The 14290-nt window shown below is 37.3% G+C and overlaps 1 protein-coding gene across 4 annotated transcripts in view; it reads left to right on the forward strand.

The window, feature by feature from the left end:
• Positions 1–14290, forward strand: part of LOC134217415 (capon-like protein) — a 61243-nt gene that overhangs the window by 42761 nt on the left and 4192 nt on the right. Inside the window, exons 7-9 of one of the 4 annotated variants that reach the window (XM_062696159.1) lie at positions 4534–4631; positions 4692–4857; positions 9796–9920. In XM_062696159.1, the coding sequence (XP_062552143.1) occupies positions 4534–4631; positions 4692–4857; positions 9796–9920 (389 nt within the window). Of the gene's footprint in view, positions 1–4533; positions 4632–4691; positions 5836–9795; positions 9921–14290 lie in introns of those variants that run through there. The other 3 variants (XM_062696158.1, XM_062696157.1, XM_062696156.1) reach the window with 3 other exon arrangements.

A 14290-nucleotide genomic window follows, 5' to 3' on the forward strand; every position in this document is an offset into this window, starting at 1 on the left:
CAACGCATTATGGGCAAAGTAATATACTTCTGTTCAGATAGCCAAGCACTCATTAAAGTTCTCGCCTCGGCCAACTCAAGGTTGAAGTTAGTAATCGCATGTCGAACTCAAATTGAGGAACTGAATTCAGTTAATACTTTACACCTTATATGGGTACCTGGCAATTCTTCCATAGCTGATGAGATAGGTTCTGAGCCGCCAGCTATGCCAATATCCAAGTGTTAGGCGAAGCTTTTGATCTTGGGCTGTCACTCAGCACAAATGGTATTGTGGTAGTCTGGATTCATGTCATCAAACAAAATTGTACATCCGGGAGCCATCTCCGGTAGTAGCAAGCTATTTTGCTAATCTGTCTAAACAGAATTGTAGTGTCTCAGTCAAGGCTCTGACAGGTCACTGCCGACTGAACTATCACATGGCAAATATTCAACGCGTTAAATCATTTGTTTGTAATAGTTGTGAATCCGATTATGGAACTTCTTATCATCTAATATGTAACTACTCAGTATATGCACAATTGCGCTTTCAAATATTTGGTAAACACTTACTTAGTGAAATTGACTTCAGAAACCTGAACCAAATTTTGTTTTTCATAACCCGTTGTGGTAAGGAGCTATAAGCTCTTGTACGGTTATGCGTTGTATGCCCTCTTCAAGGGCCCTTTTCCATACTTTCCCTTTGTTCTCCTATCCACATTCCTTTCCTTTTTGTTCACTTCCTTTTCCGTCAGGTGTGTGATGAAAAAGGCTGTGAAGGCGTTGGCACAAATCTCCCAAATTGAGGTGAACCTGGAGCCGACGCTCTGATACCTGATAGGGTTGCCCATAACCGAACGATGTCCACAACCTAAACTCTTCCCATATGATTTATACAAACCATTTGAGCAATTGCTTTTCGATGTTTTTATTGTGAATTTTGGTGAAATTCTTTTGGTTTTTTTTAACTAAACTTTTGATGTTGAAAAATAAGAGGCGTTGAGCACAAAACACGACCGCACGACGTAAACTACGTAAAACAATTCAGTGCATTCAAGTTTCAAGTGCCATCACTTGATTTCAAATTTCGGCTCCGAAAAGTTATTGCGGCATTTGCCGTATTTCATGGATCTTTTAAGATTGGTTGAAATAAGTGGTACCATTATTTGTGTCGCTAAATATTGCCCAACTATTTTTAAATTCGTTGGAAACTGAAGTTTTAGAAAAACGTTTTGGTTAGAACTCATAATTTTTAATCATTTGCGTATTGCGACTGGCATTGTAAAAGTAAAAATAAAAAAAATACGTAAGAGATGATTAGTATAGCTCTATAGTATTCAACGTAGTTTACGTTTAACTGTTGTGTTTTGTACACAGCTCCTAGGATTTTTTCCCGACGGTTTTGAATTCCCGTCTTTTTCCCGCTTTTCCCGTTTTTCCGGTTTGATGGCCACACCTGCAGTGGACTGAGATACCATCCCACCGACACTCTTACCAGACTTTAGTAGCACCTCTCACTCTGTGAGGGTTTCACTATCCAGCAGCTGAAGCCACCTCATCAATAGTTCAATTACAGGTAATATCCTAAATGTAGGCAATTAACAATTATTGAATAGTGGGTTCTGAACGTTTTACTGGGATTAGAAATTTGACATTTTCAATAGTTCAACGTTAATAATCAATAATTTCAATAGATTTAAAAAAATGCTGGGAAGTTTCTGAATCGATTGATAAGAAAATCTCGAAAATCCATAGAAAGATAAAGAAGCTATTAGCGTTCGAAATTTTTCGAAAATTTCGAATTTGGAAATTTTCGTTTTACACCCTGTATCCGAGTCTTATCTTTAGACGTAGTTTACGTCAAAAACTATTTGTTATTTCTAGCAAGAAAATGTGTTTAGAAATACCTATCTTGATAGCTTGATGTAACTCAAAGATGTAGTTTGATGTAAAGCGGTTGTTTAAAACTAAAATCTCCTTTAAAAAAAAGACACATACAGACATCACCTCAGTTCGTCGAGCTGAGCCGATTGGTATATAACACTATGGATCTCCGGGCCTTCTATCAAACGTTTTTTTAGCAATCATAGTTTCACCATCCAGGATCCAGACGAATAAAGTACAGCTGCTGATGAACGGTTAACGGTACAGGTATAGCACTTCGGTACAACAAAATATTAAGTTTTGTTTTAAACTAATATTTGTTTGTGTCAAGCTACATGTGTTATTCGAAACAACTAATCTATTAGTTTCTACGATAAGCTATCAAAATACAACAACAAACAAAATAGTTAATTTAAACTGAGATTTGGTTGAAAGTACCTGAGTCATACGAAATCATCCACATTAAAGTTTAGTTTGTTTCAGCTATTGCATATGGTCAAATAATTTGTTTGATCGGGCTTATATCAACCTAAATTGTTGGTTGAAATGAGCTAGATTAAATATGGTTGAGTCTATCATACTTTTTCCACCGTGTAGATGTTAAAACGCAATATATTAACTATCCATTAAAATGCATACATCGTACTCAACATTTCCACCTTTTTCAACGTCAACGCTAATATAGAGTATGTTTTATAATACCAGCAAGAAACAATACTATTTGGTCATATGAAAAACTTTGCTTTCCGGATCTGGAGGATAGCTGCTCGGAATTCGGATAACGAAATTTGTGTTAACTATCAAATCATGCTAGTTATTCAAAACATGAAAAAAAATATCATTTCCACAAAGTTAGAATGCGTTCGATCGATTTTAATATTATGGATTAAAATCTTTTAAAATAAGCTAAAGCAGTTAAATTTTGAGATTTTTTTTTAACCTCAATTTTTTTGATTTTATTGAAAAGACTTTCAGCCCGTGGCTAAAGGTTAATGAGAACTTTGCAGTAAGTTTGACTTATTACGCGTTTACTAGGGTATTTCAACTGCTGTAACATCAGCACTTTGCATTTTTCATCTCATTGAGATGTTCACCGGTTGAAATGCTTAAATCATCACAAATATGTGGAAAGCCCGATGGTCGTTTTGTCAACTATGAAATCATGCGCAGTACAAGTGTCTTTTTAAAAAGTACCCGTATTGGAAGATATCTGCCACTAGGGGATCTCCCCCTAGTTCGTTAGAAAATGTTGGTTCTATGTTAGCTTTTTGCGAAGTTTCTGCTTTGGTTTTTTTTAGTAATTCCCCATTAACGTGATTTTTTATCTTAAAAGTAAGTTCATCACGGTTTCTGCTTTGGTGGAAATATATTTCATTGGTCCAATCACCTCAATGTAGGCAGGACGATATGCCATGTACACATGCTCTTTTTGCTTCCAAATTATATTGAAACTATCGAAATGTAATTCATATCCGCTTAAATGGACTTATGTTGTTTTTTTATGACCAGCTCATAGGGGATTCCACCCCATCACAATTCTTTCATGATTTTCCTTAAAAAGTTTAACTACGTATTCTTCGTAATATTCTTATATGACAACTCACTATCAAAAAACAGAAATTTGTGTAAATTGCATTATGAAGTATATTCTACCGTCTTATCCAAATGTTTCGAATTGCAACGGTAGCGGCTACGAACGAGAGTACGAGAAACAGTGCTTTCGAAGTCATGTACGGACAATTAGACAAACATACGGTGCCATTTTGACTAAACATACGACGATAAACAACGAACGTGTCGAAACGTTGGGTAAATAAAAAACTCGTTGTAATAATGCAAAACTGAGTAGCCGTTCAATAAATATAATTAAAACGTACAGTCGATCCATAATCAGTAAAATAAAGAAAACTCTTTCAATTCAACATAGTACATTGGTGGCAGATCTATTATGATATTGATAGCATACTTTGTTTAATTTCTTATTAGCATAGCATAGCATAGTTACGGTGTACTTCGTAGATTGGAAACTAGTGATACTCATGTTTTTCTTTTGAAATCCTTATTCAGATTGCTATCAGAAATCAAGGTGGGTGTGGTCCTTGATTTAAATCTAGGATAAAAATCACAAAAGCATGATGCCACGCCCATATTCACCGTAACGGGAGGGGAAGGAAGTGTTGATATAGTACTTATTTTATGAGAGGCCCCCAACTCAGCGACACCCTCATAAGTACCACGGAGTTAGATATTGGGAACGTATTCGTTGGGTTAGGATTTGCCTGTAGCTGAAAATGTTACTGGTAGATCTTACACTGTAACACACAACGCAAAGGTGTCTACCTAGCGTTCTTCTTAAACAGAAAGACATTTGCTCAGTTCGTTGAGGTGTGTCGATTGGTATATAACACCTCGGGTTGCTGAGCTTTTCATTAAAAGGTAGTTACTGAAGTGAAATGATCGACTTTCGTTGACTGAATATTTATTGGTTGCTGTGCCTTCGAATAAGTAGAACAAGAAGCAACCATGTTTGCATTCGAAAAAGTTTACTCTTAATGTTGTCGACGACGTTCCAATTTGTTTCTTTTGTAACCAAATGTCAAGATAACATACATTATTACAGAATATTAGACAAGCATCGAACATTTTTATATTAATTATTATTATTTTTTTGCAGACAATGTTACAGCAATTCAGGAATCACCACGACAACTTAGGCCTACTCATCTGGACCTGGATATAACAACAAATCTAATATCACCTCAGCGAACTCCAGTATTAATCTATAAATTCTTTTAATTTTAAAAATGACTTAACATTTGATTATTTTTTTAGGAATCATCAGAAATACTCCAAAAGACTCCTCTCTCTGCATCAAAAGAGATAATAACTTTGAAAGAGCAACTTGATCAACAACAACTTAGCACTAGACAAGTCTTGACTCAATTGATGCTGGTTCGAGAACAATTGATTACAGAAACCAATGCAAGAATCGAGGCACAGGAAAGTATTTATCCTAATTTTTTCGCATACGTTGACTTGAAGAAGAAAAATCAAACAAACATAGTCATAATCAAGGCGAATACATATGTATTATAAACCTACTAGCTGACCTGCCGATCTTCGTTTCGCCAATAATTAATACATGCCAAAATCGATTCCATTTGTTTGATTAGTTCTCGACTCAAGAGAAAATCTGTGTTTCATTTGTAAATGAGCGTCCCCCCACCCCTTTCATAGCGGTGAGGGGTTCCGAATCACCTCAGAAACATATCTTGCCTTCAAAAACCCTCAAATGTTAAATTTGGCTCAATTTGCCTAATTAGTTCAATACAAAATTTTCAAAACGACTTATCTGCTTTTGTAAACAAATATTCAGACGTCGATTTGACGAATCTGTTAGCACTCCCACGCAAACCAACACCATCAATACGTAGATGAAAGCTTTTGCAACCTGTTCGTGGTGGTTTGCGTGGGAGTGCTATCAGATTCGTCTAATCGACGTTTGAATCTTTATTTACAAGAGCAGTTAAGTCGTTTTGAAAATTTGGAATTGAGTTCCCGAGTTATGCAGATTTTTTTGTTATATTTGTATGCAGGGAGGGGTCTCGAACCATCATAGAAAAAATTCTTGTCATCAAAAACCTTCACATGCCACATTTGGTTCCATTTGCTTGATTAGTTCTCGAGTTATGTGGAAATTTGATTTTTATTTATATGGGACCCCCCTCCTTTCGAGAATGGGGAGGGGTCTTGAACAACCTTAAGAACTTTCCCAGCCCGAAAAAAACCCTGTATACAAAATTTTGCGCTGATCGGTTCAGCGAATTCCGAGTCTAGAAAGGTCAGACAGAAAAATATATTAATCTCCATTTAATTCCACTTATTATTATCGATATCTTTGCAGATACGTATTTCGACCACAACTGTGTGGTCGTCTTCAGTGTCTCGTACTTGACTCGACTGGAAGAAAACAATTGCAACTTACACTTTTTATACTACGCTAGGTAGGGGGAATGACGGCTTTGGCAGGTTTTGTTCTATTATTGGCAGGGGGGTTTTTTATGACTGACTAAGCTCAAATTTGGCCTAAACATTCTTTGCATATCAAAGAATATTGTGGCCAAATTTCATAAAATTTGGTCGACAAAAACCCCCCTGCCAATAATAGAACAAAACCTGCCAAAGCCGTCTTTCCCCCTACCTAATCTAATCTTATTTGCCTATACAGTTAATAAGATTAGATTATGTACCTAGCGTAGTATAAATAGTGTAAGTTGCAATTGTTTTCTTCAAGTCGAGTCAAGAACGAGACACTGAAGACGACCATCCAGTTGTGGTCGAAATACGTATCTGCAAAGATATCGAAAATAATTGGTGGAATTAAATCGAGAGTACTTAACTCGTCTTAGACGGTTGAAGGTCAGACAGACATCAATTTGAGCAAGGTTGTTCATTCACTGGCGTAGGATGCTATGATTGAATTAGATCAATGCTCGTCCGCTTCAATTACGCTTTAAACGCCTGCCTCTGCCATAGAACCTAACCCCCAGATTCCAATAAAATTCCGCATGAACTGGCGAGTGCAGAGGTGTTCTCGGCTTGCAGTGGGCGACTGATTGCATCAACAATTCCTTCTAATCCCCGATGACCGTTAGGACGTGGCCAGCCGTTATCGACCATTTAAAATACTAGAGCTATCGGACTGTGCACATTGAGGCTGGAGAGCAAATCCCATGCTTCCAGCCATTGGTTCCCTGTGCAATTGCGATTGTCAATCACGGAGTAGCAACTACGAAATGCACGGTCATCATGCTCATGCTCATTTTTTAACCAGCGAATGCGCATATTTACAAAAAGATGTGCCAAAATTACTATGCACTTGCTGTAGTTTTCCGAAGATGTAATGGATTGGGGGAATGAAAAATGATTTCATCTTTCACCACAAGTAAAGTTAAAAAACAATACTACTTTTTAGGGTGACTTGGCCAGAAGGGCCTCGCCACCGGGGTTCCCCTGACTTCTGGTCATGGCCACGGAAGTCGTCTGGGGTGGGTTACAACCACCTATTTTCCCAGGGTCGGCTCTTCACTATTCAGCTAATCAGGAACAAAGAAACACTACACCGCGATTTCACTTTTAGTAACTATTTTTATTAGACTTACTGTGTGGCGTGTCTCATGTAAGGTGTAGGGCTGGCCAGCGATGACGGGATGCTCGAGATAGAATGGGTTGGGCGGGCGGAGTACTCGGGAGGCACTGCAGACCAAACGACGTGGTCCTTTCGGCCAAGATGGCTGCCGGTGAACGATGTCGCTCTACGACGCGGTGCGATTTCCCACTAAGGGGCAAGCGTAATTGGCCGTACGGGGACCAAATCCGGCGCTGGTGGATGAACCACACTTCTGCGATCAATAACGATGGGTCCTAATAAAGGTTGGACATGGCATTTAAGGAAGGGTTTTGCTACTGGGGTTTTCTTTGGTTTCATACCTGACTCCAATACATTAAGCTATGCTCGATGTTTGCTTTAAGGCTCTGAATGCCCCCAAAAACACTGGATGTGGTATCTACCACTCTTAAAGCAGCAAAGATGCTGTCGTTTGTAGCTTAGAAACTTTTAACTTTTTACTATCTTTCGGTAGACTTGATCCGATCACTATGACGGTTGGAGTTGAAAAGAGTGATCTTCTAACCCAGTAGCTAAGACTCCTAAGACCCCTCCTTTCCTCATGCAATCTCATCCCATTCCCTTTTCCTATATCCTTTCCGCAACTCCAATGCCTTCCCAATCCTTTGTCATCCCGTAGATTATTGTATCGTGTGTTTAATGTGTGAAGTGTGCTTAACTTAATGATTACATTATTTGATTTGACGGTTGGTTTATTGGGAGTGGCTAATTTAAATATTTATTACAGCGGTTTACTCTCTTTAAGTTCATACTGAACAGCTGAACAGCAGTATGCTCTTCTGCTCTCTATGCTTTCTTGCTCTGGACTGGGGAAATAGGGTGAACGCACCAGAATGGTAACAGTAACTAGCACGTTTGGAACTATTGAAACAGTTGAGATATTAACGAAAAATGGAATCGAACAACACAGTTAAGCCCTTATGATCCTAAGCGCGAGATTTCTTTATTGATGCTTCTTCGTCACGAACCCAAGCGTCTGCCTTTGCTGCGATGTTCTGCCGGATTCTAATCCAGCGCTTGCTTACAGCTTTCTTGCCCGCTCTTTCGCAATATGTTGCTGATCCATCTTCATCTATGCTTTCAAATTTCTGTTGATATCGGCTTTGATGACATTGTCGATGGAGCTCAGCATTCGAGATCCAGTTGTGAGGCCACCAGGCCCGAAATATAAAACGTAGAAATCGATTTAGGAATACTTGCAGTTTCTGACACATAGTTTCACTCGGCCTATGACAATACCGATATCACCTTTGTCCGGCTACCGTAAAGTTGGAAGGGTTGCTCGTGTTGAAATCGAACGATAAGGTTTTACTGATGTTGATGATGAAAACGGCAGTACAGGAGCGTTCAGCTAGTTTGTTTAGCTAGCTTTGCGCTAGTAGGACAACATCATCAGCTAGATCCAGGATATTCATATCTCCATAGTAATAGGCTGCCAGAACAGCTGATGGTGTGTTATACGGTCAATCGCATCCACTATGATCTTGTCTATTACGATTACGAACAGTAGATTTGATAGAATACATCCTTGCATCACATCAGCAACTTCCCGGACTAGTCCAGACAAACTGTAAAAGCATCGTACTGCGCTTTTATAAAGCCAACGGTTTTGTTCGGAACTCTCTTGCATCTCAAGGCGCCCAACAGATGGTTGTGGTTCAGATAGTCATGTAACTCAACAGTATCCGTCGGCACATAACATTGAATTATCGTAAGGTTTCTAATTCCTTTAATTGGCTTCCACTTGATGAGTACTGCAAGTGGCACTGGTCGGGTGTCGGCAGCCCCACATAACTTTTGACCGAAAACAGATATGAAAATTTTGACATATGTCAAGCATTCGCTATATAAGCACGTTCTTTTTGTGCCGACTACCGATCCAAACAGATGTCCATGTTTCGTTTAATGAAGAAAACATTTTTTGTCTATTTCAACCATGCTTGAAAGTTTTTTTTCGATTATTTGCTTAGTGTTATAAAACGATCGAAAAGGTATATTTATTCCGTATTTACAAAGTGAATTTACACTATTGTGTGATTTTTCGGTGATTTATTTGGCGTTTCAGTCTGGTTTTGAATGAATACATCGAAAACAGTCGACATCATTATCACGAAAATAAAGTACCGTACCGGGAAGCATTGATCACCGGGGTAACATTGATCCGTTTCACCATGTTCAAGAAATGACTAAAATATTATTTCCTGTTATCATAATTATTTACTGTGAGTTAGGCATCCTAATCTTGACTAAATTTACTGCTGAATGATGTAACCTTCGGATAAATTTGCATTTATTTTTCGCCAAAATTTGAACAATAAAATCAACATTAATTTTTGAACTCACAGCAAGCTGCCAAAAAAAGCACTCAAAACAAGTATAATAACAAAAAAAATAAGCTCGTACTTATAGTTACGTGATAACATGGTCGGTTGTTGGCACCCCATTTTCCAAGGAAGATACCAAGACAAATCAAAGTTAATTGCTTAATTTCAGGTTATTAGCCACGATGTAATAATTGCATTGCCATTTACATAATCAATCTTGATAGTTTCAGCCCTCAGCCCTCAGCTCATATTTTCCGTTTTTAAATGGGTTTTTAGGGTCCCTCTAATCGACCATTTTTTTTCTAAACGGCCTCAAATCAACACCTAACAAAGTTATTACAAATTAAAAAATGCTTATCAGATAGAATAGATCAAATTTAAGCTGATGTCAGACTTTAATGTATTATTTTTAATATTTTAATTTAGGCTCGCATTCAACAATTACTACAACAAAATCGTGAGTTGCTAGAGCATATTGCATCCCTTGGCGGGTATCACGAACCGGATCGACCTACAATATCTACAACAGCCATTGGATTAGCACCACAGGTGAGTCGCTGTTTCAATATGACTGCATATGAACGTTTTCAACTACCAATTAACATTGTTTTGTTTATTGCTTAAACTGATATATCGCAGTTAATCCAGAAAATGTGATCTTTTTATAACAGTGTATATTTTCGCGTTATGAATTACTAATATTTTGTCAGTGATGCTGGTGTAGTGTGTAAAAAAAAAGTTCTGTGCAGGTAAGTAAGAAATATGCATGGTTGATATTGACTTTTCTGCATGCTGATGTTATGACTTGTTAATCATGACAACACTGTTATTTATTGATCTTTCTCTTCAGTATCCTTATTTACAGAATAACCAGATTATTAACGATATACTCAGTCTAGGCAATGTGGGTCATCAATTTTCTCCAATGCATCAGCAATTTACCAATACCAATCAACACTCGATGAATAACACCAGTAGCGGCAGTTTTTCAACACTTAATCAATTACACAATATACAATCGCCGTCCAGCATACTTGGATCAACGGTTGGAACTTTATCCACACAAGAGCTTTTGAAATTAAATCAAAATATTTTGAATCAAATCACAAGTCCCAATCTAAGCCCTATGTACTCTACAATTTCTTCGGCAAATATAGGATCTAGTCAACAGCCTAGTAGTTTTATGTATGCTAATCAAAATGCACCTGGTTTCAACTCTAAACCTTTAGCGGCAGAAGGTGGAAAAGCATCACCTACGAATAACACAAAATCGATGTATATAGACTTTCAACTCGGGGCAAATGATAAACAGAGAAAAATATCTAACAGGCAACCAGCCGGTGATTACAAAATGTCTAAAAATGATCAAAGTGATTTGGACTCCCATCAACACAATCAAACTTCTATGAAAGAAACATCACAATTCATAAAACCATTATCTCAAGTTGGAACTTTAACAACAATGGATAGTGATGGAAAAGTTAAAGTTATTGTACCTGTTAACCCTAATGAGCAAATAGATGTTTGCAAAACAATAAATAAAAAATCCGCATCATTCTTGGAACTATCTGCTAGTACAAGTAATGATGGTAGTAGTAAAAATGTTTCAATCCTGAAGGAATCTAAAGAGAAGAAAACTTCAATCCCTAGTTTGGTAACATTAAAAGTAACTGATGAAAGCGGTACTGTTACTCGTAGGTTACCTGCAACGCCAAGCTTTATTACTCGTAGTACCAGTGAAAAAGTTCCAAATCGTAGTCAGATAATGAGCCAAGTGCAGCGTACGCAATGGGCTCGTCATACTACAAAGTAAAATACCCATTGAATTGTAAACATCAATTGTAGATGTATTTTAAAAGCATAACATTTGAATATTACAATCTACAATAAGTTAACAATGTTTGAAATCTTGGTGTGCTGATGCACAGTATGTGGAAAATTTAGTTCGAAACATGCTTTAGAGGCAACCACTATTTTTTGATAGAACTCAAACTCACGCTTGACGGGTGCTTTGCCGCTAAGCTACCTGCACATCGAGATTATAAACATTGTAGATATAGTCCATGCCGACTATAAGCTGGAAAAGTAGGCAATTAACTTTGTTTTACAATAAGCTATATATTAATAAATATATTTAAAAACTGTTTTTTTTTCTTTATTATTATTGTGTTGTTGATCATATATCCGAAATTATTCCCATATCAGACCCTCCAAACATTTCAATTTTTTGTCAGGTCATGTGATCTTCCAGTTCATAAATGACATATCCTTGTATTTGTATAAGTTTTTTATGTCATAATCTGACATATTATTGTTCAGTTGTTAACCACGAACTTTCGAAGCCATGTGAAAATTGTTTCACTTTCCGAATTGAACTCAAGCAAACAAAGCATCAGAAAAAATAAATAAGTATTGACCAAAATTTAAAATATTGACCAATTTCATTTACGCTAATTCTGCATTAATATAGACGTTCATCATGAAAATGCTGTATGATGCATGACAACATTTCGTAGGCGCTACTCCATTATTGACTAGAACAATCGTATTTGCACAAGGAACCAATGGATGGAGAATGGGAGTTACTTTCCAACCTCAATGTGCACAGTCCGAGAGCTCTCGACTTTTCAATGGTCAATTACGGTCTATCGGGGATGGGGGGGGGGATGAAATGATGATGCAATCACTCGCCTACTGCATTGCAATCCGAGAATACCTTTGCCCTTATCACGAGTTTATGCGGAATTTGATTGGAATTTGGGGCTGGGGCTCTCTATGGTAGAGAGGTTCACCTTGGTTAACGGTTTTGCCAATGTGATAGGACTGAATTTATTATTTACAGGAAATGAACTTTTCTGTTCATTCCGAAATCTAACATAATGGCAGAATAGCTAGTTGAAGGTATAGTAGAATATGTAAACGATATGGACTCACTCTCTTTCCAGTTCAACTGATTTCTAGAACACAACAAGTATAGGGCAAGATACATAGTAGAAGAATAAGACGGGCCTAGGATTGAACCCACGACCTCCTGCATATAAATCAGAAGCGGTAGCCATATGACCACCAAACCCGTTTATGTATTATGTCGAAACCTTTTCGGCGGAAAGTCCCGTTTCCAAATAGCGAGTAACTATGAAGTGAGTGTTCCGGTATATCATGGAGTAAAATATAATGCGCCCCCATCATAGTATTTTTTCTGCAGGCTTCAAAAATGAGATGCATATTTTCCGATTATGTTCACTCAATCGCCAAATTTCACAATAATGCAAATTAATTTTTAGATTAAAATAACAAGAAATCGAATGATATGGAAATGCTAATATCATCTTAGACGCGAAAGTATAGAATTGATAGTTCCGTTAGGATACGGCAGGCATGAAGAAATCGAAAATTCAAATTTTAAGTGCAAATTGCAGTTTACAGGTTGCACATGTGGAGGTAACGCCACTGGCTTAGTCTTTTTTGGTTTGCACAATTCTTTCACATGAGAATAGTTGAAACCGACAATTCGCTGTTAGTCGGCTTTGTCTGTTAATGTCATGTGCATATCGTTTTGACCTTAATCCCGATGAACATGATTCATATTCCGGAACTTGGCACTCTGAGAATAAAACTTTCATCGGTTTTCCATACTGAGGAACAAGATTGCAAACGAATTCAAGATCCTATGGAAAGAATTACATGAATAAAGCCAAAATGGCCATTATTAAAAGTGTTCGGAATATGAATTATGTTCAAAATTTGAGTCAAAACGGTATATTCGCAGCGCCGCTCTCCAAATTGATTTTTGTTTATTTTTTTACAAATCACCAACAATTTACATATGCGCGGTTTTCGAGCTTTCTAAGATTTTTTGACTTTTTTGTATAAGCACTGTAGGGCCTGTGGCAAACTGGACAATAGAAATCCGAACCGCTCGTGATCTAAATCGTTAGAAAAGAAACTTCAATTTATCTATTGATAGATAGAACAATAATGCAGTGTTATCTATATTCGATTTTTATATTGAATAATTTGTTTATTGGTCTATCCTACTCAAAGTATGAGGAAGTAGATCGAAAGTAGTTATTATAATCAAAGATTTGAAAGTCATTCGATAGATTGTGAACAAGTATGTTACGAAATAATGTGAAATGGAGAAATAGAATGCCATATATGGTTCTTCTTCTTCTTCTTCAAATGGTTCTTCTTCTCATCTACATTCCAACTGGAACTTGGCCTGCTTTTCAACTTAAAGAATCTAATTCACATTTAAAAAATTGATTAGGTACATGCATTGGAAATGCCATGGAATGTAAATATAGATGATTTTCTACAATATTAATAAAAAAAAACAAAAATGAACAAGAGAGTATTCATTATGAGAATGTTTTGTGGAGGGAAGAAGAACATCCCGAAATGGAACATGAAAATCTGATGGTCGTCTTAGTTATTCTTCTTATTGGCATTACATCTCCTACTGGGACATTGCCGCCTCTCAGCCTAGTGTTCATTAAGCACTTCAACAGTTATGAACTGCGAGGTTTCTAAGCCAAGTTACCATTTTTGCATTCGTATACCATGAGGCTAACACGATGATAGTCAAGGAAATTTTCAACCCAAAAATTTCCTAGACCGAACCGGGAATCAAACCCAGCCAACTTCAGCATGGTTTTGATTTGTAGCCGCACGCCTTACTACACGGCTAAGGGAGGCCCCACGTCTTAGTTAGTAAATGGAAACCACCGTGTCAAGACAGGTATAGTAGGTGCTCAGGTGGCAGAGTACGTGAAGATACAAGCATCTAGATGATCATTGTTTGCAGGAATTGCTCTCAATAAATAACGCACAACGATAAAAGAAAGACAAAAACTTGCATACAAGTACAAGAAAAAGAATTTGATAGGCTACTTCCACCGATAAGTTATAATACACCG

Source organism: Armigeres subalbatus, chromosome 2 (genome assembly GCF_024139115.2).
Source record: "Armigeres subalbatus isolate Guangzhou_Male chromosome 2, GZ_Asu_2, whole genome shotgun sequence".
In the NCBI taxonomy this organism is placed as follows: Eukaryota; Metazoa; Arthropoda; class Insecta; order Diptera; family Culicidae; genus Armigeres; species Armigeres subalbatus.